At 41.8% G+C, this 23,891-nt stretch overlaps 1 protein-coding gene and 1 long non-coding RNA gene across 2 annotated transcripts; one reads left to right on the forward strand and one right to left on the reverse strand.

Annotated features, from left to right (window-relative positions):
* Positions 1-1,281: 1,281 nt before the first annotated feature.
* On the reverse strand, positions 1,282-10,627 carry LOC110988596 (uncharacterized). The gene is made up of 9 exons (XM_022252290.2): positions 10,473-10,627; positions 9,499-9,675; positions 4,386-8,334; positions 4,138-4,228; positions 3,762-3,817; positions 3,539-3,612; positions 3,276-3,327; positions 3,006-3,090; positions 1,282-2,627 (listed from the first exon to the last, which is right to left on the reverse strand). The coding sequence occupies exons 1-9, from the start codon at positions 10,475-10,477 to the stop codon at positions 2,431-2,433; spliced, it is 4,686 nt and encodes a 1,561-aa protein (XP_022107982.2). The 5' UTR covers positions 10,478-10,627; the 3' UTR covers positions 1,282-2,430.
* A 218-nt stretch (positions 10,628-10,845) lies between these two features.
* On the forward strand, positions 10,846-13,468 carry LOC147796169 (uncharacterized). The gene is made up of 2 exons (XR_015428333.1): positions 10,846-11,987; positions 12,946-13,468. It is a non-coding gene; the product is annotated as an uncharacterized LOC147796169 (long non-coding RNA).
* The last annotated feature ends 10,423 nt before the right edge of the window (positions 13,469-23,891 follow it).

Below are 23,891 nucleotides of genomic sequence, written 5' to 3' on the forward strand. Positions count from 1 at the left end.
GAATGTTGATAGGATAGGTATCAAAATTACAGCAGTGACATGTGGGATGCAGTTTGTAATGGGAGGAGCTGATAGCTAAGATATAGAGGCAGCTAATGTTAACCTTGTGAAAATAAAAAGAAAGGACCAAGTGGCAGAGAAAGCTGGACTGCACAAACATATTTCAGCTGCACGTTTGCATGTTTACGTCCCACCTCCTCATTTGGCCCATCGCCAAACAGGAGGAGCACAGCCACCTTATCACAGTGCACAGAAGTTGCTGGCAACTTGATAGAGTACATTTCCACGAAACACTGCTCTCACATCGTGTCTGTCTGCCATGCACCTTCTTGCTGAATATTCATTCTGCGGTCGATTTTTAATTGCACTGACTTTGATGTATTGAAAGTAATTTGAGAATCACAGAAATTGTCATCAACATTTCCATGTAACAGCTGTTATGGTAAGATCTTGTTCCTTTTGGAAAAATATCCTTGAGAAAATCATTCATTTTTGTGCACTACTTTGCGATAGCCGTGGTAATCGAATGTAGTTGAATGTATGTTTATGGTTATATATTGATTCATTCTCTATTAAAATATATACGATTTACAAAATACCTCTTTCGTTCTTGTGGGTTTCTTCCAAAGATGCGTGTAATTGCTCAAGTACCTCATTTTGTTAGACATATCCTCCAAGCCTTTTGTGTGTCATTTGAACTTGGAAAGAAATCTGTGTTGTGCCCAAAATTGTGGCCAAATTCATCTCAACTCCCATGCCCTGCCAGTTGCTTATTACTCTGCAAGAAGTCTTAGTCATTTTTGGCAGGTGAAATGGTTCAAGTTCATGGGTGTCGCTGAAGGGGGGTGTGGGTGTGTCACACCTTCAATTAGCCAGTGGCATCTGCCTAATCATGGTGCTATTGGCAAGAATGGAGAAGTAAAGGGGAAGATCACGTGTCAGGTTGGGGAATTGGACAACAATCACATTCATTCAATCTGCCAATAATCAATCCATCAGTAGATTCCATGATGGCACCCCCCTTCCCTCCCATTACAATGGTGTAGTGATGTCCGTGTTAAAGTCCGAGGTCAAATGATGCAGATTTGGTCGACTGTTGATTGGTTCATTCACAGTGGAAGATGAAATACCCACATGCTAAGTGTTTCCCCCATTTGGTTGTTTGTAGCTTACTATGAAGACAGGGCCTGCAGGCCAAACTTTGACCAAAAAAAAAACTTCGACTGAAGAGAATGATAACGGCACAAAACTCAAACAAGCTGCAAATAAATGCAACCAAACTTTAACATTTTGTTCTTGTATTTATTGAAAGTTATGATGTACATTTAACTATTACTTCTCAAAATCATAATCTGTGTTACTGCATAATACCAATTTACAGATGATTTTTAAGGACATTATCTGACACACTTTGTTATTTTATATATCACAATAAATTTTCCTTACGATGATTTTGTTTCCTTTTCGACTATAAACATATATTGTAATGGTCCTTACATGTGAATGTACTTTATTATAACTGCATCATGGAAGTCTAGCTTCAGTATTCAACAGTAGAATATAATCTCTAATCTCTATTATAATGTCAATGTACCAATTATTGTTCCTGGCAGGCATACTGTAAGTGAACAAGAAATTCACTAAAATAATAAAAATAGTATTCACAAGTGAAGAAAAGTATACCGCAGAATCTTGAAAATTTTCAGTGACTCCATTTAGATTGGTGCGACAAAAGATTTGCCACTACATTTATGATCAATCTATGTTCATTAATTTTTGTCACATTCATTCAATTATTTTTAGAACATGGCAAATATTCACCCATTTGTTTGTGCACAAACACTTCCACTGAAGCATATTTAAGGTGTCATAGCTCATGCAGTTGCATATCAAGTAAACAAAGGTTTTCATGTTCCTTCATTTGATTGACTGATTCACGTACGTGTGCGTTATTTTGAACAATGATGACTAACGGTGCTCACAAAGCACTTCTCAGAAGAACTGATTTGTAAGCCACATCTTCCTTTTCCAACCAGTGCACACTTAAGAAAACATTCCTTGTGGATAATTTAGAGTAAAAGATTTCTCAGGAAAATGTTTGTCTGCTTTCACCAAGCTCCTAAATCTACATAAATGTTACCAATAAGGCAGCAACTGTATGGTAAAAGGTTCGTTTGTCACAACATAAGGATATCACTTTTTTTCACCGAGTGATAGAACTTGTTCAATATTGTGCTTTTGAAATATTCTGTTTACCCAAGTCTGATTCACTCTTTCTTGAATAGAGCAAACAATGGACATGAGATTGAACATTTTTAAAATGAAAGTGCCTTCAGATGTTGCTTGATAATTACTCAAGGTGCATTATTTTTCAGTTCCACAAGTTTAGCTACTTTTGTGATAATTAAGGCATTAACAGGTGAATATCTCCTAGTCCATCCTGGCCCTTGTTACATCGCTACTAGAAGACTCTTGATTAGAAATCAATGCAGGAATAGTTGGTTGTTCTGATTCAGGCATGGATGGCGAAGGTGATAAAGGCTCAGGTACCGGAGCTGGCTCAAAGAGTCTGGGAGACAAATGATCTTGGATCCACTGACATGCAGTCTGGACTTGGGTTGCTGTACCTGGACATGAATGTTTACCAGATAGTTCCTTATTTTGTTTTTTGTATGTACTTGAAAAGAAAATAAGATGCGGCCACACTTTTGAACAGTGTCAGCTCATAAGACAGCAAAACAGACATCACACTGCGTGATGAACACTCAGAAATCCTGTCGCTTCCATCATATTGCAAATCTTGAATGCCTCTTAAGACTAATATATATATTTTTATTGGGTTATATAACTTTGGCTGTGTAAAACTGAACGTTTCTATGAATTTGTGAAGAATATGTTGATGGCCCAGGTAATATGTTAATGAAATCTCATACTACATGCAGGCATATGTAGTTAGACCAAGATTATGATTTTTCCTTTTTCAGTTGTGTTTTCTATTACTTTACCTGTTAGAGAGAGGCATTTGAGTCCACTCACAGACAAAGCGTCGACCTTGACCCCTAGTTTTCTCAACTCTTTCAAGTTCTTCCCCTGCAGAGAGGTTATCAATCATAAGTTCATTATCAATTTAGTTACAACAGCCTTATTTCAAATCTACCATTAAACTCTGTCAAACACAGATTTTCCTAGTAAATTCTCTGGTAGCTGTGCATTAAGTTTCAAATTGTCTTTTTTCATAACAATTAAAAAAAGAAGAATAATTTGTTCAAACTTACATTGTGCCCAACAACTCTGCCATATTGTCGGTTAGTACTGTAGTAGTTTTTCCTGCAATACACCAAGAAAAGTATACATGGAGTTCTTGTGACATGAAAGATCCTCCTTTCAGAACATGCAGAATCCAAATAATCATGAGCTATATGGTAAATAAATATGATGCATTTTTCTGTACATGTGCATTCAACTGCAATATGTTGATCAAGTAAAATTAGATGTGTACCACAGCTGCTTTAATTATGACCAAAGATATGACACTTACATCACATTGTCTGTGGAGTCCTTGTCTGTCAGCAAAAGGCCATCAATTTCATTCACTGGTATCTCCAGAATACCCTTTGGGTTGAACGAAAATTAACTTTTTATAAATATTTGAAATTTCAAGCATTTTTTGAAGTACCATGGGGCATTTATTTCTTTTTTTACAATCTATCTTTGCTTAAACTGAATTTCTTTGATTACGACAATATTAAATTCAACTGTACCGTTTCCACATGTTTTTGAATGAAGTCCTTTGCTAGCTGGATGCTGTTGGCTGTGCCTGCAGTTATAAAATACAAATTGGAAAATAACCCACATTCTGGTACTTTGGGTTTAGATTTCAAATAAATTTTGAATATGGTTGTATTTTAGTTGCCTATGATAATCACATTTTCCAGTTGTACAACCTTTGTAGAACTGATTCTCACTTGACATTTTGAGCTATTTCACAACTATAATGCTCTGTGCAGTCATCTGCACCTTAAACTACGAATGTGTGATCATATCTTGTATAATGAATGTGCCATTACTTGAAAAGAAACAAAATCCTCGACTGAAAACCGACAGTATTTGTATTTGTTTTAGGGTCTGGGTCCTCACCTTCAAGATGCAGAAAGTGATGCTTTTCATCCAGACGTCCATAGTTGGTTTTTACATTGCAGTGCTGGTTGACATGCTTAAGATGTTTGCCCTAAATTGAACAAAAGCAAAACATATGAAAGGAAATCATCCCCTTGACATTTGTTCGATAAAAGTTTGCTTCTAAATAACATAACATGGAGGCCTATATACAATGGAGAAGAACATTTCTTTCTATAAATGGGGAGGCTTTTCAACTTCGTTAGTACCTTTTTGCCAATGACTCGGCCCATCAATCCATTCTTGATCTGCAACACTTTGACTTGATGTTGAGTCATCTCACAGGGTTGGGCTTTGGCCTTGGTGGATGTGCTTAGGACAGCACTGTCTTCTGCCTGCTTGCTATCGGCTAAAACAACATCCATATCAGTGATCAAGTCCCTAGTTTTCTCACTGTCAGTGATGTGTAGAGATATACTTCCCGCCTGCAGTTTTTTATTGGCTATTATGTTGCATTTCATACTCTGCAGTTGTGTAGTTTTATCAAATGTGGTATTTGCTGAGGGCATGCTGTCTGTTCCTTTGTCATTTGTAGGATCATTCTCCAGTTGTGACGGGCCTGGCTTGTCATCTTGACTTTGAGTATAAGAGGACGAGTGCTCAGTCTCCTCATCAGCAGAGATATGGTCTTCAGCAATATCTTGATTGCTGGGTTTGTCATGACCTTTGCCCTTTGTGGTTGATACAGACCTTGCCTGTTCTTTCTGCCTGCCTGTAGGGTTATTTGCTTGCCAGGACAGGGTTGCCATGTCATCATCTCTAGCAGTGTGAAATGAGTCGTTTCCTGTTTTCTCATCTGCAAAGAAGTGGTCTGTAACAAAATCTTGGTTAATACTGAGTTCAACTTCACCTTTGAACTTGGCAGGACTTTTTTCCAGTTTGGAATTTGGTGCTAAGTCATGTTCCTTTAGAGTGTCAGAGGGGATGATTTCTGTCTCCTCATCATTAGACACAAAGTTTTTAGTAATGGCTTGGCTGCTGGGTTCATCCTTGCCCATTGCCCTTGTGGTGAAAAGACTCCCGACTTGTTTCTGTCCACAAACATTCTTCAGTTGGGATGGGATTGCTGTATCATTTTCCATTGAAGTATAAGTAGGACCGCTTTCTGTTTCCTCATCCTCATCAATAGATATGGAATCTTTGGCAACAGCCTGGTTGCTTGGTTCTTCTTCACCTGTGACCTTTGTGATTGATAGAGACCGTGCCTGTTCTTTCTCTGCAGTGTTATTCTTCAGGTGGGATGGGGTAATATGCATAGTGCTGTTTCTCCTTGGAGAGCAAAATTGAATGCTCTCTGTCTCATCATCAACAGTCATGTGGTCTTTAGCAATGGCTTGGTCACTGGGATCTTCTTTACTTGTGACATTTGTGGTTGACGGAAATTCTGCTTGTTCTTCCTCTGCTGACTCATGCTCAAGTTGGGATTTGGTTGTGGCCAACTCTTCCTTTGGAGTGTAAGATGGAAGGTTCCCTGTCTCTTCATCATCGGGTTTGAAGTCTTCATCAGCAACTGCATGGTTGCTTTGTTCATCCTCAACTGTAGTTTTTGTAGTTGACAAGACCTCTGCTTGCTCTTTCCTTGCAGCATGATTTTCCACTTGGGATGGGGTTTTTGCAATGTCTTCCTTTATAGTGTGAGAGGGGATGTGCACTGTTTTCACATCAGAGGATTGGCAGTCTAGATCAGTAACAGCTTGGTTTCTTGGTTCTTTGTTCGTGGTTTGTGTGCTCGATAAAGACATAGCTTGTTCTTTCTCTAAAGGATTATTATCCAGTTGAGACAGGGTTGGAGTGTCACGTCCCCTAGGAGTGAAAGACGGAACACTCTCTGTCTCCTCAACAGCAGTAATTTGGTCTTTGGCAACAGCTTCACTGCCGCTGGATTTTTCCTCAACTGTGGTTTTTGAGGTTGATAGAGACTCTGCTTGATCATTCTCTGCATCATGCTCCAGTTGGGACGGGCTTGTAACATTGTCTTCTTTTGGACTACAAGATGGAATCATCTCTGTCTCCTCATCTGTGGATTTGAAGTCTTTATCAAAAATAGCTTGGTAGCTTGGTTTCTCCTTGGCAGTGGTGTTTGTGATTAATAGAGACTCTGCTTGTTCTTTTTTTGCAGAATCATTCTTGGGAGCGTAAGAGGGAACACTCCCTTTCTCCTCATCAGATGATGTGTAGTTTTCATCACAAACTGCTTTATTTCTGAGTTCTTCCTTGATTGCGGTTGATAGGCTCCCTGCTTGTTCTTTTTCTGCAGAGTCATACTCCAGTTGAGATGGGGTTCTTGCATTGTCTCCCTTTGGAGTGTAAGATGATATTATGCTCTCTGTCTCCTCATCTGTGGATTTGTAGTCTTTATCAGCAACAGCTTGGTTGCTGGGCTCTTCCTTGACTGTGTCTTTGGTTGGCAGAAACTCTGCTTTTTCCCTTTCTGCTGTGTCACTGTCCAGCTGGGACAGGGTTGAAATGTCTTCATCTCCAGCAGTATAAGAGGGAATGTTTTCTGTCTTCTCATCAGCAGAGATGTGGTCTGTGGCTAAGCCTTGGTCACTAGATTTATCTTTACCGGTGACCTTGGTAGGATCATTCTCCAAGTTTGAGCTGGTTGCTTCAACAGTTTCCTGTGGAGTGTAAGAAGGCACACTTTGTATCTCCTCATAAGTAGATGCGTTGTCCTCAGTAACTGGTTGATTGCTGTGAGGGGGGATACTCTCTGTTTCCTCACCGGTAGATTCGTAGTTTCCATCAGTAACAAACTGGTTGCTTGGTTCCTCATCAGCTGTGGTTTTTGTTGTTGATAGAGATCCTGCTTGTTCTTTGTGTGTAGAATCATATTCCAGTTGAGATGGGGTTGTATTGTTGTCATTTAGAGTGTGAGATGGAACAGTCTTTGTTATCTCATCGGCGGAGTTGCAGTTTTCATCAGTCAAGGAATGGTTGTTTGGTTTATCCTGGACTGTGGCTGTTGTGTCTGATAGGGACTCTGCTTGTTCTTTCTGTGCAGAATCATTCTCCAGTTGAGATGGGGTTCTCGCTTCATCTCTCTTTGGGGTGTAAGAGGTTACTTGCACTATCTTCTCATCTTTGGATATGCTGTCTAGATCAGCAATAGCTTGGTTGCTTGGGTCTTCCTTGACTCTGGCTGTTATGGTTGTTATTAGAGATCCTGCTTGTTCTTTCGTTAGAGCAACATTCTCCAACGTGGACGAGGTTGATGTTTCATCTTTCTTTGGACAGTAAAAGTGGCCGTTTCCTGTCTCTGTGTCAATAGATAAGTAGTCTATACCAGCAATGGCTTGGTTGCTGGGTTCTTCCATGACAGGGGCTTTTGTAGTTGATAGAGATTCTGTTTGTTCATTCTCTGCATAATCATTCTTCAGTTGGGACGGGATTGCTACATTGTCTTCCTTTGGACTGTGAGAGGGGACTTTCTCTGGCCCTTCATCAGTAGATATATAGTTTTCACCAGCTATGGCTTGGCTGCTTGTTACTCCCTTGGCTTTGTTCTGTGTGGTAGCTTCTTTTTCTATAGGAGCACTCTTTACTCGAAATGAGGTTTTTGGAGTAGACGCGAGGACAGATTCTATCTCTTCTGTAGCAGAGATGGAGTCTCCAGCAATGTCCTGGTCGCTGGTATTATCCTCACTCTTAGCTCCTGAGGAGGACATAAAATGTGCCTGTTCTTTCTCAGCAGAATCATTCTTCAGTGTGGATGGTTTTGCTCTCTTGGCAGGGGAGAAAGGGGTTTGGTTGCTGGTTGCATCAACACTTGATGAGACGGTGCATTCGGTGTGTTTGCTATCCACTGGGCTATTCTCTACATTCAGCATTTTTGATGTTTCTTCATTAGGAGGTGCAACTGATGTATGGACAGGCTCTCGTGGAAGGTCAGCAGCCTGAGTTTTGATGGATGCAGTGGGTTTGTTTCTTGCATTTTCCCCACTGCTATAATGAAGAGGGCCAGCTCCTCCATTGGTGCCACTCAATGGAGTGTGGTCTTTAAGACTGGATGAGCTTCTTGCTTCATCCTTGGTGGGCGTCTCAAACGTGGAGTCGGGACTGTTGGTCAGTTTCTGTGGCATAGGCTTTAACCTTCCACTTATAGCCTGAAGAGCAAGACGAGGATCAGTTCTCCTCAAGACACCTCGAACAGAGCAACTAGATAATAAAACGAAATGAAATTAGTGTTTTTAAAACATCTACAAGAATATCAGTCAAACAGTGTGCTTAGTTTGCCTCACCTGTGTAGTTTTTAATTCACCACGCAGAGTTGAACTTGAGAAACAGCAAATGTGCTATTGTAAATGTTTGAAATGATTTGGGGGTAGGAATATGTCCCAAATCCAATTTTTTGACCAGGTAGAAGGCAAAGATTATCACTATTTTGCAGTTAAGTTTATTGAACAGTGAACTTTTAAAACGTTTAAAGTTGTCCATTCTGTTTTGGACAACTGATGATGTTATTGTAATGACATTCAGGGAAGACACTGTCCTTTTTACCTTTTTATATGAAAAGTAAAATATGAAAGCTGCTGTAAACTGCTTACTTTTTATATATTTTAATCTTAATTATAAAAATCAAAAAGTTAGAGCACCTGACATTTTAACCTACAGCAGAATCTATACGTGTATCACATTCAAATTGTAAACCCCAATTTCCTGATTGAAAACATTAATGTGAAAAGATCTACCATTGGCTTATTGCCAATTATTCACACAATACGCCAGAAAAGAAGAAACTTTAGTCCAATTAAATATAAGAAAAAAAAAGAAATTTTTGTGCGATAGAAATTTGAGGTTTCCTCTCTGATATGACGTGACATGGAAACAAGCCAGAAAATAGAAACCAAAATGGCGCAAAACTACCTTATAAAATAGCGGAACAAAAGTGTGTATCAATAGTTTTAGTGTTCCATTTACTCAAAATCTTCTTTTTTTCAAGACTTATCCGTTCGCTAATACAGTATTACCAAACAGATTGTGACCAAACAAAGTTTTAGTTTTCAACAGTTGTCCTTATAAGGATGAATGCATGACTGCAAACAAACTACCTTTAGTTATCAGCAATTTAGTCAGAACAAGATTCACACATTTGCTGAAAAGATGTAATGTTCAAATACGACTAGAATTTTAAAATTCCCACCCAGTTTTGAAAGAGAGTCTTGAGTGCCTCAGTATATACTGTCACATTTATTTGTTGACCGGCATAAACTCTTCCTTTGTTAAGTGTTCTTTTTATGTTGCAGGTTTTCACCGATTGGTGAATGCTTTCATTCTGATTCGGACAAAGATTGGTTGAGCTTGATCGGCCATCAAACATACCTTTTGATGTCATTGAGTCCCACTTCTTCGTACGATGCCTCATCTTGTTTCCAGACTCTTCGCAATGCTGTCTCCATGGCAATCTCCTCTTGAGATCTGGAAGCCAGTCTTCTGAAGACAGCAAACCCTGCAATACCAGCGCCAATGGCGCCAGCTGCAAGAATCACTGAGATCGATCTGAAATGCAAACGTTTATGGTAATTAAGTATAAACTCTCTCCCACAAAGGCAACCTTGCACAGGCATAGGGCTTTTCAGGGTCAAACAAGCCCACAAATGTAAGCGACGGGTTTTTACATAATAGGAAAAACGGTTAGTTTATATAGGGCCTACTTGCTGTTTTCATCGAAACTATTTCAGTCAATCCAAATAATACACATCAAGCTCACGCCTCGGGTCTAAACTTATTTTTTCGAAGTGTTTCTGTTCACTTTAGCGACCAGGTTGCCTCCATTTCAACTGGGGCAACTCAGTTTTCCACGGTCAAAACGGCTTTGACTGTAGTCTTGTCGATGGAGTTCTTTGCTTGCAAACAAGAGTAGGAAAGTGAATGCATCACACCTCACTTTTCTCAAATCGAAATAAAATACCCAAACCCGATGCCCCGCCTTCAGATTCCCTTGAATCTGATGTCATTGTTCACCTCAATCAGCGAGGACTCCTCACAACCTGGGGCGCGCATAGGGTTTTTCGAGGTCAAACGAGCCCTGAAATGTAGGTGGCACCATTTTTTTCACTCCATCGTTTCAAGGGATGTGCATCCTAATCAGCCGCAGAATGTCAACGGTTACTTATTCAACGTTGAGTAACAGTTACTTGTTCAACCTTGGATGTCAAACGAAGACTTCACACCACCCATCATAACCTTGGTACTTGCACGTCAAAATAACAAATCACACAAGCACTGAACTTGAACTGATTATTTCGAACTTAAATTTGTCACCTGGATATAAAAGAAAATCAATTATTACCTACCTCATTCTCAAATAATGTGATCAATCAGCAAACAATCTGCAGAACAATATAAACAACTGCGAGGTAAGCCTCTCGTAAGCGTAAGCGTAACTTATCAATCCGGTGGCAAAACGGTATCTGTTTCAACATGGTATACTGTTGGGGTTGTCGCACGTGTGCAAAGTTCAAACCATGGTTACTGCCCTGTGCAGTTTGGATGACTCATTGTTTGTCATTGTGACGTAATTTAAACGGACGCCACGCGAGACGTTTGGACGCTCGCGTTGTAGCGTATGCATACAATGGGAGACCTTCGAGACACTTTGCGCGACCCGAGAGCTCTCTGGGGTCGACCAACATACAAACACAAGAATGTAATATAAAATCAGTGCTCAGGAATATGTGATTGCCGAGCTTTCGGTAACTGAGTACCTTATTCAGGGCAAGCAGATTCAGTTCTTAATGAACGCAGAGAAATCCACGTTCATTCCCCCTGGATGCAGCGTTCGAAGTTCGAAAATGACGCGCTGCTCCAGTTCCTTACGCTATACATCACATGACGCTTTCCGCAGGATGCAGACGCTTATGTCACCGAGGGTATGTGGCGGCGGCGCGCAAAAGTGCTGCGCAACAGTGAGACCAGGTGTTTGTTGGCGCACACTGCGCAAGTGTTCCGCGAAGTGGTGACCAAGGCGACGCTTGGTCTCTCCAAAAGCTGTCCTGAAGAAGGTACTCAGTTACCGAATGCCGGACAATCAAATAATGCCAGACCACTGATTTTATATCATATTCTTGTCAATTCTCCGATGTACAGTTTACCACAGCGACGACATGTAATGCAATAAACCACATTACTTGTAATGCATTTGTAACCACGTCCCAAAAGAGGTCTCGGGTTACAACTTAAAATTTAATTTCTTCATGACTATGTTTTCCTTTTGCATACTTAAATTGTTCTTTCCTGAGCTTTGACTTTCCTACTGGTAAGCAGTGTTCCAGTGGTTAACCTTTGATCTATTGCCTATTCCTTTTGTCAAAAAGCCTGCTCTTTGTTCAGTTTGTCTTTAATGTTACTGCTTTCTTAGGAGATCACAGGATGCTCTTTGTATCCACTGCCTTTACTTTCTGACTAGTACACCAGTGTGTACACTCCAAGTAAACTTTTCAGGAGATCAGCAGGATATTGAGACACTTAATCCATAGTTGTTGTTCATACCTTACTCCAAGCTGTGAAAGCCATAAACTTCTGCTGAGTGCTCATCTGCCTAGATACTAGATGACCAATCAGTATTGGAATCGTGTGTGCCACCTTTTAAGTTGTCCAATGAGAGCGTGAGCTAATCATGTGGCAAAGGCATGTTCTGGGGAGCAGTTTGCCCCAGAGTTTTGGCAAACTGGGCATTCCAAACTTTGCCATCGTGCTGACTACATGCCTGCCGAACTCTGTCTGTGCTCTGCACTACTTTTCTTTGGACTGGAGGACTTCAAAATCCAAGTTTTCCCCTTATGTTCACGAGTGTTGGCTCTCTATCTTAGGTAAGTTTGAGTTCCTATTTATATCGTTTCATACTGTTGTGTAACTTTTCTGGGGTTTAGTCAATGTATTTTTCACTGTGACTCTTGTTGTAAATTGTGAAAAGAAGTTTACCGATCGATTACAAGAAGTCTGGACTTTGGGATATTTTTGAAAAGTCCCAGCAGATTTATGATGTTGAAAGTTTTGATACATGTATCTCGTAGTTTCCACTAGCCAGTACTGCTCTGAGACTAGATCCAAAAGAGATGTTCCCTCAGAAAGCTTTGCTTTTTCATTTAGCTTAGGACATGTGTTTCGTGAATTAATTGAGGCAGTTTGAGTGTACTTTTCAATCACCTTGACTAATAACTTAGTGGAGACTGGGAATAAGTTGTGCTTTTCAGTGCACTGAGAAATATGAGCAGATTTTGAATATATGTATAAGTCAGGACTTATCACCCATCACATCCATGGTGTAAGTGATAGACCGACTGCAGTCCTACAATTTGGACTGATGCTTTTGAAATGCTTTTCCGACGACTACGATTTATTTGAAAAGGGTTTGGTTTACTCGGCAGATTCTGATATGCGTTGAATCCATCAGAAATTAGAAATATGAATTGTCTCTCGGTCAAGCTTTAGGTTTGTTTTTATATATATCTACATTGTACATATAACCAGTCCGATTAACAGTTGGAGCTTTCCTAGATTGATTCCTACCTTATGATGTGTTGGACTGAGAAATGTATTCCCAGGGAAATCCTGTCTAGATTTAAGATTTGTTCTAGGTCAGTGCCTCAGATATTTCTCCTTCACATGTTGACTTACATGCAAGAGGGTATTTTATTGTGAGGTTTTCCTACACGATGTACAGCTACTAAAGCACGTAACTGCTAAAAACGTAGCTACTAAAACCACAAATGTCTGAATGTGGTTGTATTAGTAATGTGGCATGGACCACTATGCTCTCTATCTTAGTTACTGAACTGCATGTTCTGAAAGAGGGTGCCGGACGGGAGTTTCTGTAGTCCACCTGAAGAGCTGTCTCCAGGCCTCTCAGCCACCAAGCTACATATATTGTGACTTGCCGACACAGCACAAGTACACCAAGGCATCTGCATCACTAATCACCTGCATTAACCTTGCAAGATCTGCAAGTATTCTTTTGTGTTACAGTTACATTTCTTCGGCTGAGCTTTGCCCTTCACTTTTGCCGATTGCTATACACAACACAACGGACTCCTGTCATCCCACCTTGGAACGACTCGTCGCAACTCACCTTGGAACGACTCGTCGCAACTCATCTGTACATCTAGAACATTGGCGCCAAGTTTTTTCCTGAGCTCAAAGTGTATTTTAACTTAGCAGGATCCTGCATTCTCTGTAAACCCCATATTCCAATTTGTGGCCACTGGTGTTCTCTGCATTTACTTTGTATTTCTCGTATTGATCGGCTTGGCTCTTTCCCTCCAATAAAGCAAAACCTCTTTTGTATCGTGAATCCTGAATTGAGTGAAGTCAAGAGTTTTTCAAAAGGGGATTCAATTAACCTGAAATTTGGTTCCTGCTATTTTGAAATGTGAACCATTGGTTACACATGTATGATCCCTGCGTACTCTGCATCTACCGCCGGGCCGACGACCGACTGGCTGTTAACTATGTAGGGGCAGGTGTTACATCTGGGGCACTGACAGGGGGAAATGCTTCCTGCTTTTGACGGCGAGACAAAATCTAACCGGGAACGTACAACCATGTCCCCGACAGAACGATTGCACCTAAACGCGCAAATCGGGGGTTCGACGAAAATGGAAGCTATGGCCGCATCATTTCCGAGTGTACAAAAATGTTTGAGAAGAACATTACGTACTGGGAGGGTGTTATGTGAGTACGAGGGGGACGCAATCACGTCGCTTGGCCCCGGTGGGTTTCAGAGCCGTTTCGCATGGGAATGAAGATATGGCGTTGAAGACAGCGTCTGTGATAACCAGAGGGTAACCGCGCTGATGAAAGAAACCTAGCATTTCCTTCCCTGGCGCAGAGAACTCGGCATCGCTACTACAAATCCTACGCAGTCGGAGAAACTGAGAGTAAGGGATGGAGTTCTTGCACTTGAGGGGGTGAGACGATTGATACTGCAGGTAGCTGTGGGAATCTGTGGGTTTGTAATGGACGGTTGTGCCAAGTTTCCGCGCACAGATCTGGACGCGCACGTCGAGGAAGATAACAGACTATTGCGACACATCAGATGTGTAGCGCAGTGCTGGGTGAAAAGCATCCGCAAACGCTAAGAAATTCTTAACATCATAGCATGTACCGTTGATAGCACCAACTAGGCCTATATGATCGATGTATCGCCGGTACATTAACGGCTACACGCCCTGATACTGGGTCAGCATCTGCTCCTCGATGTGGCCAACAAACAGACAGGCATAACTTGGTCCCATCCGTGTGCCCATAGCCACACCACTGGTCTGAGTGTAGTGCTCACCGTTGAACGCGAAGTTGTTCAATGTGAGCACCAACTCAGCCAGACGGAGCAGAGTGCTGGTAGGAGGATCCCGAGTCTGGCCGAGATCTAAGTAGCGTTTGAGCGCAGCCAAACCACCCACGTGGGGAATGGATGTGTAAGAGATTTCACATCCATGGTGAAAAGGAAGTTGGATGAACCTAGGAACTCAAATTCATCGAACAGACGTAAAGCGTGATTAGTATCCTTGGCATAGCTCGAGAGCTTTTTGACAATGGGTGTTAGAATGGTGTCAAGGAAGTTGGATATCAATTCAGTGGGACAACTACAAGCAGACACGATGGGACGGCCTGGATTTCCAGATCTGTGAATTTTGGGTAGCAAGTAGAAGACTGTCGTGCGTGGGTTGGGAACGACCAGTTTGGTTGCGTTAGGGGGAGGTCACCAGAGTCAATGAAACCTCGGACAGAGCTAACAACAAAATCTTGATGCTCTTGTGTAAGGTCGCGGTCAACCGTAGCGTAGGACGCAACGTCAGACAGTTGGTGTTCCACTTCAGCGATATATAAGTCCTTATGCCAAACCACCGTAGCGCTACCCTTACCCGCCCTCTTAATGACGATGGTATCATCGTTCTTAAGAGACCTCAGTGCTTCGCGTTCAGCCGATAGAATGTTGATGTACTTGAGACTAGGTTTGAATTGAAGGCGTTTAATTTCTGCGCGACAGTTTTCAATGACGCGGTCGACGGTTTTGTTGAGACCGGATGCTGGACACCAGGTGGACTTGGTGGGCGCAAGCTTAGCAATGACCTCAGACAAGTCTTCAATCTGAGTAGACGTACCCGAATCAGAACGAACTGACCTGGAATCCTTGTCGTGGAAGAAGGCTCGCAAACGCATACGGCGGAAGAACTTCACGACGTCCTGACGGGTGGTGAACTCGTCCCATCGGTTCGTCAGCGGAATGAGATTCAGTCCACGCTCGAGGACAGAACGTTGGCCATCAGTTAGGGGGAAATCTGGTGGGATGGTAACTACCAAACTCTTTTGGTTAGCGTCGTTCGTGATTTGAGCTTGGGGTACTTAGATTTGATTTTCTTGGTTTTGGTTGCTTCGACAGCCGTATGAAGTTCGTGATTTAGGTCGTGAATTATGCCCCTGATGATGTAACCTGTACGGTCATCGGTGACATCAGAAAGATGTCGTCGGCAATTGGTGTTGCTCGCATTATCGATAGTATAGTATGAGCTCACGCATCATCGCTCATCGCTCATCGCTGACGCATCACGCTCATCGATGCGCTCACGCATTCCCGGTTCTGTCGGGAACATTGTTGTATACATTCCCGGTTAGACTCTGTCTCGCCGTCAAAAGCAGGAAGCATTTCCCCTTGTCAGCGCCCCAGATGTAACACCTGCCCCTACATAGTTATCAGCCCGTCGGTCGTCGGCCGCCGCGGTAGCTACAGAATACGCGGGGATTTTACAATGCATTACTGGTAATGTGGTTTATTGCATTACATGTCGTCGCTGTGGTAAACTGTACATCGGAGAGACCAAGCGTCGCCTTGGTGACCGCTTCGCAGAACACTTGCGCAGTGTGCGCCAACAAACACCTGGACCCAATTTCATAGAGCTGCTTAAGCACAAAATTTGCTTGAGCATGAAAAAAACTTGCTTAAAAAACAAAGGTCACCGGCTCACACTCTATCTGATTGTCATGCTAACCAAAAGACAGGTAAATATGATCCCAAAACAATATACATCACATGAAGTTTTGGTTGGCTACCTGATTTATCAAGCAAGGTTTTCTTGCGCTTAAGCAAATGTTGTACTTAAGCAGCTCTATGAAATTTGGGAAATATAACCCGGGGGGCTATATTTCCCCCACACTTCTCTTGAGGGTGGGGCGGGGAGACAGGCTATAAAACCAAAATATATTCAGTAGCATTCAGGGGGAGAGCAAGTTTTCAAAAAGCCATGGATATGCCGTTCTGATGTAAGATTTTGAAGAAATGTAATGCGTATTCATGTACATTGCCCAGAGGTGGTAACAATTTTTGCAAGTCCAAGTCGAGTTGCGAGTCAAAAACTGACAGTGGCTAGTCAAGTCATCGGCGAGTGACAAAAAAAGCGACTATAATCCAGCTCGAGTCCTAGTCAAATGGCTCGCGTTTTCAACTCTGACATAGCCCCCCTCAGCACATCCCACTCTGCTTTCAAAATTTCCATGGCCGATTAAGTCATCCCCCTGCAAATTCGTATCCCCCATTTCCGGCACAAATTTACGCCACTGATGATCTGGACTCGACGGAATATGGCTTGGAGGCTAGTAATTCCTATCAATGTATCATCATGTCCTGAACCAGAAAACGTAGATGGTGTTATAAATATTGCATTAATCAAATTGAAAATTGCAGGAAGTTCTGGTGCGGTCCATATTTACTTGTTCAACAGACTGGACCAGTGAATTTCAAGATTAGCAACCCGTTGAAAGAAATAAGTCATTTCGTGCACCAATTCATGTTAAACGAAACGAATTCTACATTTAATCGTTTTATTAGGCCATTTAAAGTAAAACACTTAAGGATTTGATCAGAGGGGTCTCGCTTGTTCGGTTAGAAAACAGTAATTGCCCTCAAGATTTATTTAAAACATCACTTTAGCGACCACGAACTAAAACAGTCTAGTCTAAAACTGCACGGTTAATCTGTTTCATCCCGCTGTAGAAGATCAGGTTTAAATGGTTTTGCGAGGCAAATTTAAATTTATCAAAGGGAAGATACATATGGAAAGATTTCATCTGTAGTCAAAAGTCAAACTTCGTCGGAGTATATTGAAAATTGAAAGGAAGACCCTAGGATTTTCTTCAATGCAATCCTGTACGAATAAGATATAATAAACCCACAACTTAGCGCCAAAACGTCAAGTCGTTTTGTTTTGTATAAAAAAGAAGAATCATTTGGTCTTTGGGTTTTTACTGACTTGTGAAGAAAGGGCACTGTGTGAGAGAATAGTTTGCAGTTTTGTTACTGTCAGGAGTCAAAAAGTGTGGTTAGTTTGAAGGGACTCTTTGTGTGTATTAGAGGAAGTGATGCCATGCAACTCGAGTCAAAACAAAGTTAAGTTTTTGATTTTCTGGTTTGATCCCATCAGAATATTCTGATACACCGACCAAAAAGGATTGGAAGAAGAAATTAACAAATACCGATACATAAACCTTCGTGATAAATACGCCCCTGGCCTATGGTAGGCCGCAAATATTGTTACCTTTTGTGGGCGTTAACCTTGAAAGCCTCTCAAACACCCCGAAATATTGACTGTGAAAACCTCTCGTGGAGTAATATCGAAGAAATTAGTTTTATCGCACGTGATAAATCAAAGTACAGTATAAGCGCAGATTGTGGAATAGGAAAACTCACGCCACTCTAAAATCGTATCTCATTGCCATCATCCTAAAATTTAGAGGACAGTGGAAAACTCGTTTGCCTGGTTTGTATGTCGTACTCTGGCTTCTGCCCAGAATGCGTGAATTTGGAATGTTTGCTAGAAACATGAAAAGTCAATTAGATTCCTGCGAAGAGACCGGCACGTGGGCCAAAGTACTGGCCCAATGCCGCTGACGCCTCATTGTGGCACGATCACAATGCCTACTGCCATGTTATCCAACATACAGTAAACTACATGTATTAATATCGTTCCATTGTTCCGAAGCGGACTCCAGAATCTATAAGGCTGAGATACGGGTTTGAAAGATTCTAGTAGAAACTAGAACCCGCGACGGAACTCCGCGCTGGAAAAGGGGGACCGGGTGGGAGGGGAAACCGCAAACTCACCACTACAACGACTTCCCCGCGTAAAACAAGGAATATTTACTCACCTCTCATGAGCTAGACTCTCACCGCGTACAGCCTTGAGAACTCCACGCCATCGGCAGCTAGAATCACGAATGAACTTGAACTCTCATTGTCTTGGGCGATACCAATAGTATATTGAACTGCCTTCAAAACTACACACCCACAAAAAACAACACGATATATTTTCTGAATAACATTCAATAAACAGTTACTTATCCATATCACAAATGACAAAAACAATTTGCTGTCTAGTATTTGTGGATTTCAAGGTGACATTGAGAGGAAGCAATTTAATGTCTGTATCGGCTAGCAGATTTCTTTCAAAAATTTCATGAAAATATGTGGCCACATTTTCACAGCAGGGAAGAATGAGATGCGTTGCGGATAAGTTTGCTTAAAAAAAATTTGGGCGGGAAACGTCGAAAAGGAAAATAACGGTTATTTGCCTTTTTCAAGGGTCGATCAAAATTATCGCACCAGTACTGTTTACAAACTTAAAGGTGCAAACGGTAAACCACGCCAGGACATTAGGAATCGAGCGCGGAATGCTTGGTTTCATAATGATGCCTAGTCTGGCCGCACACCCAACAGATTTGGTTGATTCTGACTGCTCGTTGACGCTGAAATGACCAAGGAAACTGTGTTCTGGTGGTAGGCCCGGAGTATCCTATCCGAAACTCGTTGCGGGACGAAAATTGTAGCGGCCCCCTGAATTCTCACGCCGTCGTTGTCTATCTTTCTCTCACCTCTTATACTCAGTGGTACGTATGGCTCTGGATGTCGTCTTCGCTATAGCTAGCCACAATGTCACCTGCGTAATCTTGAACAGTGTCTCAACCAAGCTAAATGGCAAGCTTGATAATTTCCTGGCGTTTCTCGATGATAGAAATACCTTCCTGGAGACAGTCGTTGGTTTTCTGGATTCTGTTGACGTCTTCTATCGTTGTGCTTGTAGGCCTAGTTGAACTGGTGTCTGCAGCCTTCTTTCTTAAGTTGACGCAGTTGGTGTTAACCTGGCGCGCTTTACAGCGGATTGCAACTGAATTGAGGACTCCTCGGCTAGTTCTCTCGAATTTATCAAATTTAGCATCTAAAACTAACACTAGTTCGTTCATGCCAATGTTGGATAACCTGCCGACATGAGGTGAGTTTGGTCTTGTGAACTGGTATCCATTGATGAAGGTTACGTGAATTATAAGCCAGCTCATTCGATATTGTAAATGACATTGAAAGTGAATTGTGTAGCGCAGTGATATGCGAATGCCAACACCCAGCATTCCAAACCATACATGTGCATGAATACGCCTTGCATTTCGCACCAGAGTACACACTTTTCAACATGAACATTTTCATTATATATATAACGGGTTTGCCCTTACCCAACGTATATTAATAAGCACTGTATGCTCAGTGCTTGTCCGAGAGCTTGCGAAAAAACTCACAAGCTTACTCGGGTGGGAATCGAACCCACGTTAAGACATCTGCACTAGTAAGCAGGAGGTCGTGGGTTTGAGTTCCACCCGAGTAAGCTTGTGAGTTTTTTTTTCGCAAACTTTCGGACAAGCACTGAGCATACAGTGCTTATTAATATACGTTGGGTAAGGGCAATCCCGTTACATATAATTAACATCTCCCCAACGCAAAAATACATCTTGAAAATTGAACATTTTCACTTGATTTCAGTTAACACAGATTTAATTACAAATGAAGTTGAAAACAAATGGGATAAGTGGTTCCCTGTCTAAAAATAGCCCCACCAATACGAAGTACAAAGTAAAATGAACATCTGCAAACTGATAGGCTTTATTCGTCGAAAAGACTCCAGGAACTAGTATGCCATTTGGACATAATCTACGTAGAAAGAGATCACCAGTGGAAATAGTGTACGTTGCTTTCATTTTTCCCTTCTGCCGGAGTGTTTTGCACATGTGCAGACTGTCAAACAGTATTTGATGCTTAAAAGGTTAATGAAGCTCTGCTCTGTGTTAAACTGCATTACCCTCGCCTTAGGGTCCCAGCTGAGATCACTGTCCCACTGGCCCAGGTCAACAAGGGTCACCATAGTGTCCAGCTGCATGCCTAGCTGACTGGAGAAGTGATGGGCATCATGAATGCGTGCCCCAGCTGCTGGAGAAGATGACTGCTGTACGCATCCGAGATAGACGTGCTTGGTGTCTTTGGTGAGATGAAAGACCCCTCTGTTGTCGTCCATGAAGCCCACACACCCTAGGGAAGGGACGCTGAATTGTACATCCCAAGATGGAAAAGGAGCTGCCACAGTAATTGATGCCAGTAGCAGATGTACTGATCAAGAGCCCTGATCATATCTGAATGATGTGTGTAGTTGTGAGCTGATGAAAGATGGAAAATTATCGCAGGAACAGTTCGGGGGAGGGTAAAACCAAAATGTGAATCCGTGTCGCATGTTTTGAGACTTTTTTCCCCTTATGACACACTTGCCGGATTTTCCAAAAAGATTGTATTTAAAACTTAATACATTCCTCCCAAGGCTTTCGTGGCTTCATTCAGTGATGAAAATTACTCTTTGGGGCTCAGTGGCTCTTCCTCATTCCTCTTGTCCTTCCATTGTTTGATACTAGTTTCTTTTCTCATCTTGCAGGCAATATCTGCCACCTAAGTGTAAACTATTGCTCATTGACAAGACACCAACGGATCAAGAACAGACCCCTCTGTTGGATCAACCCCTCATCAGCGAGCACCACTAGTTTGACTTTTCATCTTTTCTTTGTAGCAACTTGGAAAAAACTCTCAACGTTCTGTTACAGCTGTTACGATCTGAAGAACTGCAAACTCTTCAATCAGTGTGAAGCTTGAATTTTCTCCTATGCAACAAAGAAATCAAATAAGATAACACTTGTTTAAGGAAACGATTTAATGAGAATGTTACACTTAGCGTGTAAAAAAGAAATGATAACAAAGAAAATGCTGATTGGAACTAGTTCAACAAAATAATCTTACGGGCGAGAGCTTGATCGAGAAGCGTGATTTGGCCATTGGAAACGTAAATGGGATGCGATTTTGATCATTTGCTCTTAGGTGTTCTGGCTTTGTTCAGTTTTTCCCTCAGAAGAACCCCTTACACCGATTTTGCTATAAAACAGCATGAAAGAAGACTGGCTTAGATGCAGCAATCTCTTGTACACAGGAGAAATTACGACTGTAAAGTTTTTACAGAGCACTAGAAATCCCACTTAGATTAGAAACTAATAGCAAAACCGATTTAATTCATTAGTGAAAAGGTCTATTTTACAATGTGTCATATATGTACGTCACCAGTCAGTAAGTCCGTCGATGATATGTGGTTGGGTGTGCACATAAATGATATGATCTTGCATAATGTATACGGAATTTCCGCACCGGAATCAACGTAGTCAGACTGGTAGACTCGTTCATTACAATACATCTATAAACGATGTAATAACAAGTCCGGCAATTAGATTGGCTGCTACCACTTTTGGTAGATGAGCTGATTATTCGCTGTGTGCAAACGGGATTTCTGAACTCGCAGTAATAAGTGGACACAAGAGGGCGCGAAGCAAGTAACACCGCGCAGCCTCCATTTCCAAAGCACGCAGAGAACGTCACAGAGGATTTCGACTTGATCAAGCCTAAGTCTGCGGACCGCAGAATCGATATTTTCTGCCAGCCTCCAAGCAAGTTAAGAGGCACTTACCATTGTTGGGTACCTGCTGGATCTCGTATTTCTCCCCAATAGCTCCTAAATCCAGACACACACCAATCTAATCCCAAGTGCAAGTGTTCAACCTCTAAACGCAAATTAAACGCTAGTCTTAACACTTGTGAAAAAAGTTTTTACATGTTTACAAGTAAATACATATTACGGGTATATGCTGAACAGACTCTTTTACTTAATAAACGCGAGGTATGTTTAAAATTAAATATAAATTATTCATGTGCTTAACATATGTTAGGTCTTCAACACTAACAACGCCTAAACGTACGTGTACAGGCTGTAACACTTGTTATACACATTGACACGTTTATAAAGGGCGCAGTTTTTATTACCTGCACATTACTAATTATTTATTACATATTCTTAAGTAATTAGAATTGAATATTGGGGAGCCTACAACATACACAAAAGAGGTTAGGGGATTAAGACCTCCTTTGCTTGGGTTCGTCAATTTGTTATCAAGATAAACCACACTTGCAGGAGAGATAAGGTTAGGCCTACAAAATTCTAACCAGCAACTCCTTTGTATCGAAACAATTGGCAAAATAATACATGGCCAAAGGTTACGCCTGAATATGTTAGGGGTCTTTTGTATGTGAATCGGTTGACGTGTGAATAAGGGCCAGAATGTTTACCAAGGCAGTTGAAAACAATACTGATGCCTAAACCCAAGAGCTTTGCCCCCTACAAAATTGATGGGCGTCATAACAAATTGTGGGGTGAAGAATTTTCGGAAGAAACCCACTCCATCAGCTTTCTCGAGAAAGAAAATTCAAAGTTAGCGGGCTATTCCCTTATTTCAATTATATTTCTTTTCAATAGTCTGTTGGTGTAAGTTTACAAGTTTTCTCCTTCATAGTTTCGTCTTGATAAAAATGCACTATTCTTGGGTCATCGTTCTAAGGTCCCACCTGGGCTGCAGCTCTCCAAGGCGAGCCTCAACGACAGCTGTTTATCCAGCTTTTGTTGTCAGGGGGCAATTCAAAAGCAAATTCTGTTTCTCGTTCAACACCATGTTGGGGGAAACCGCCCCAACGGCCGTGGCCTACCTGTGGCCCGCTCTGTCTTCGCTATTGTTCTCTAGCTAAATATTGCATTGCTCGCCCATTCCATAGGTACCACCTGGGTGGGCCGTACCCCCAGAACTGTGGGATCCGACGTCCGCTCCTCTCCCACGAACCCTTTGGAAAAAGAGACTTTTTCGTCATAGATCATGCATGACTTTTAACAGAGCACGAACAGCGATTCCATTCGAGTTGTGTACCCGTAGTAATGTTGCTTCATTTCCCCCAAGAATTTTATGTAAGATAGCTTACATACCTTTGTTGAGTAACAAGAAAAAAGGGCCAAAATCATGACGTTTTCCAAAAAAGGTGCAAATATTTCCTGACCAGTGTCTTGAGAGTCACGCGGTTCACATGTGTACTGGCGAAGACGAGCCGCAACCAAATCGTTGACTACGGCTGCGATTGATACTCAAAACATGGAAATTGGCTTCAGCCACTTTCCGTACATGTGTGTGCAATTCTTAGCCGCGGCGCTGGTTGAAATGGCAGCTGGCCCGTAGCCTAACCGCCTAGCCCCCCTCAGTCCTCGTGGTACCTAAAGTTGCTCTGCTCTTTGTTTAAAATGACAAATAGGGAACACGATATAGTGTATTCGATCCTGGTACTCGAACCTGGGACTTTTGATTACAATCCAGGACTCCTTCCGATTTGTTCACTTTCCGTTGCCCGGCATCAGTGATTTTAACTCTCTTATAATTACCCTGAAAAGCAAGGATCTAATAAGCATGTGGATGGCCTCTTTCTTCACTGTTGGCTGCCGTTTCTGGAAAATATGTATTTTGTGGGTACTTTTAGTTGCCTAAGTTGGTCAAGTCTT

Source organism: Acanthaster planci, linkage group LG18, assembly GCF_054643075.1.
Source record: "Acanthaster planci isolate LZ-2023a linkage group LG18, COTS_SCS, whole genome shotgun sequence".
Taxonomy (NCBI): Eukaryota; Metazoa; Echinodermata; class Asteroidea; order Valvatida; family Acanthasteridae; genus Acanthaster; species Acanthaster planci.

What these genes read in the sequence shown, in the direction of transcription:
- LOC110988596 (XM_022252290.2), bottom strand. An exon ending in TCACTTTCTGCATCTTGAAG is followed by an intron (nt 3,818 to 4,137) that starts GTGAGGACCCAG and finishes TTATAACTGCAG; the next exon opens with GCACAGCCAACAGCATCCAG. An exon ending in GACTCCACAGACAATGTGAT is followed by an intron (nt 3,328 to 3,538) that starts GTAAGTGTCATA and finishes GGTGTATTGCAG; the next exon opens with GAAAAACTACTACAGTACTA.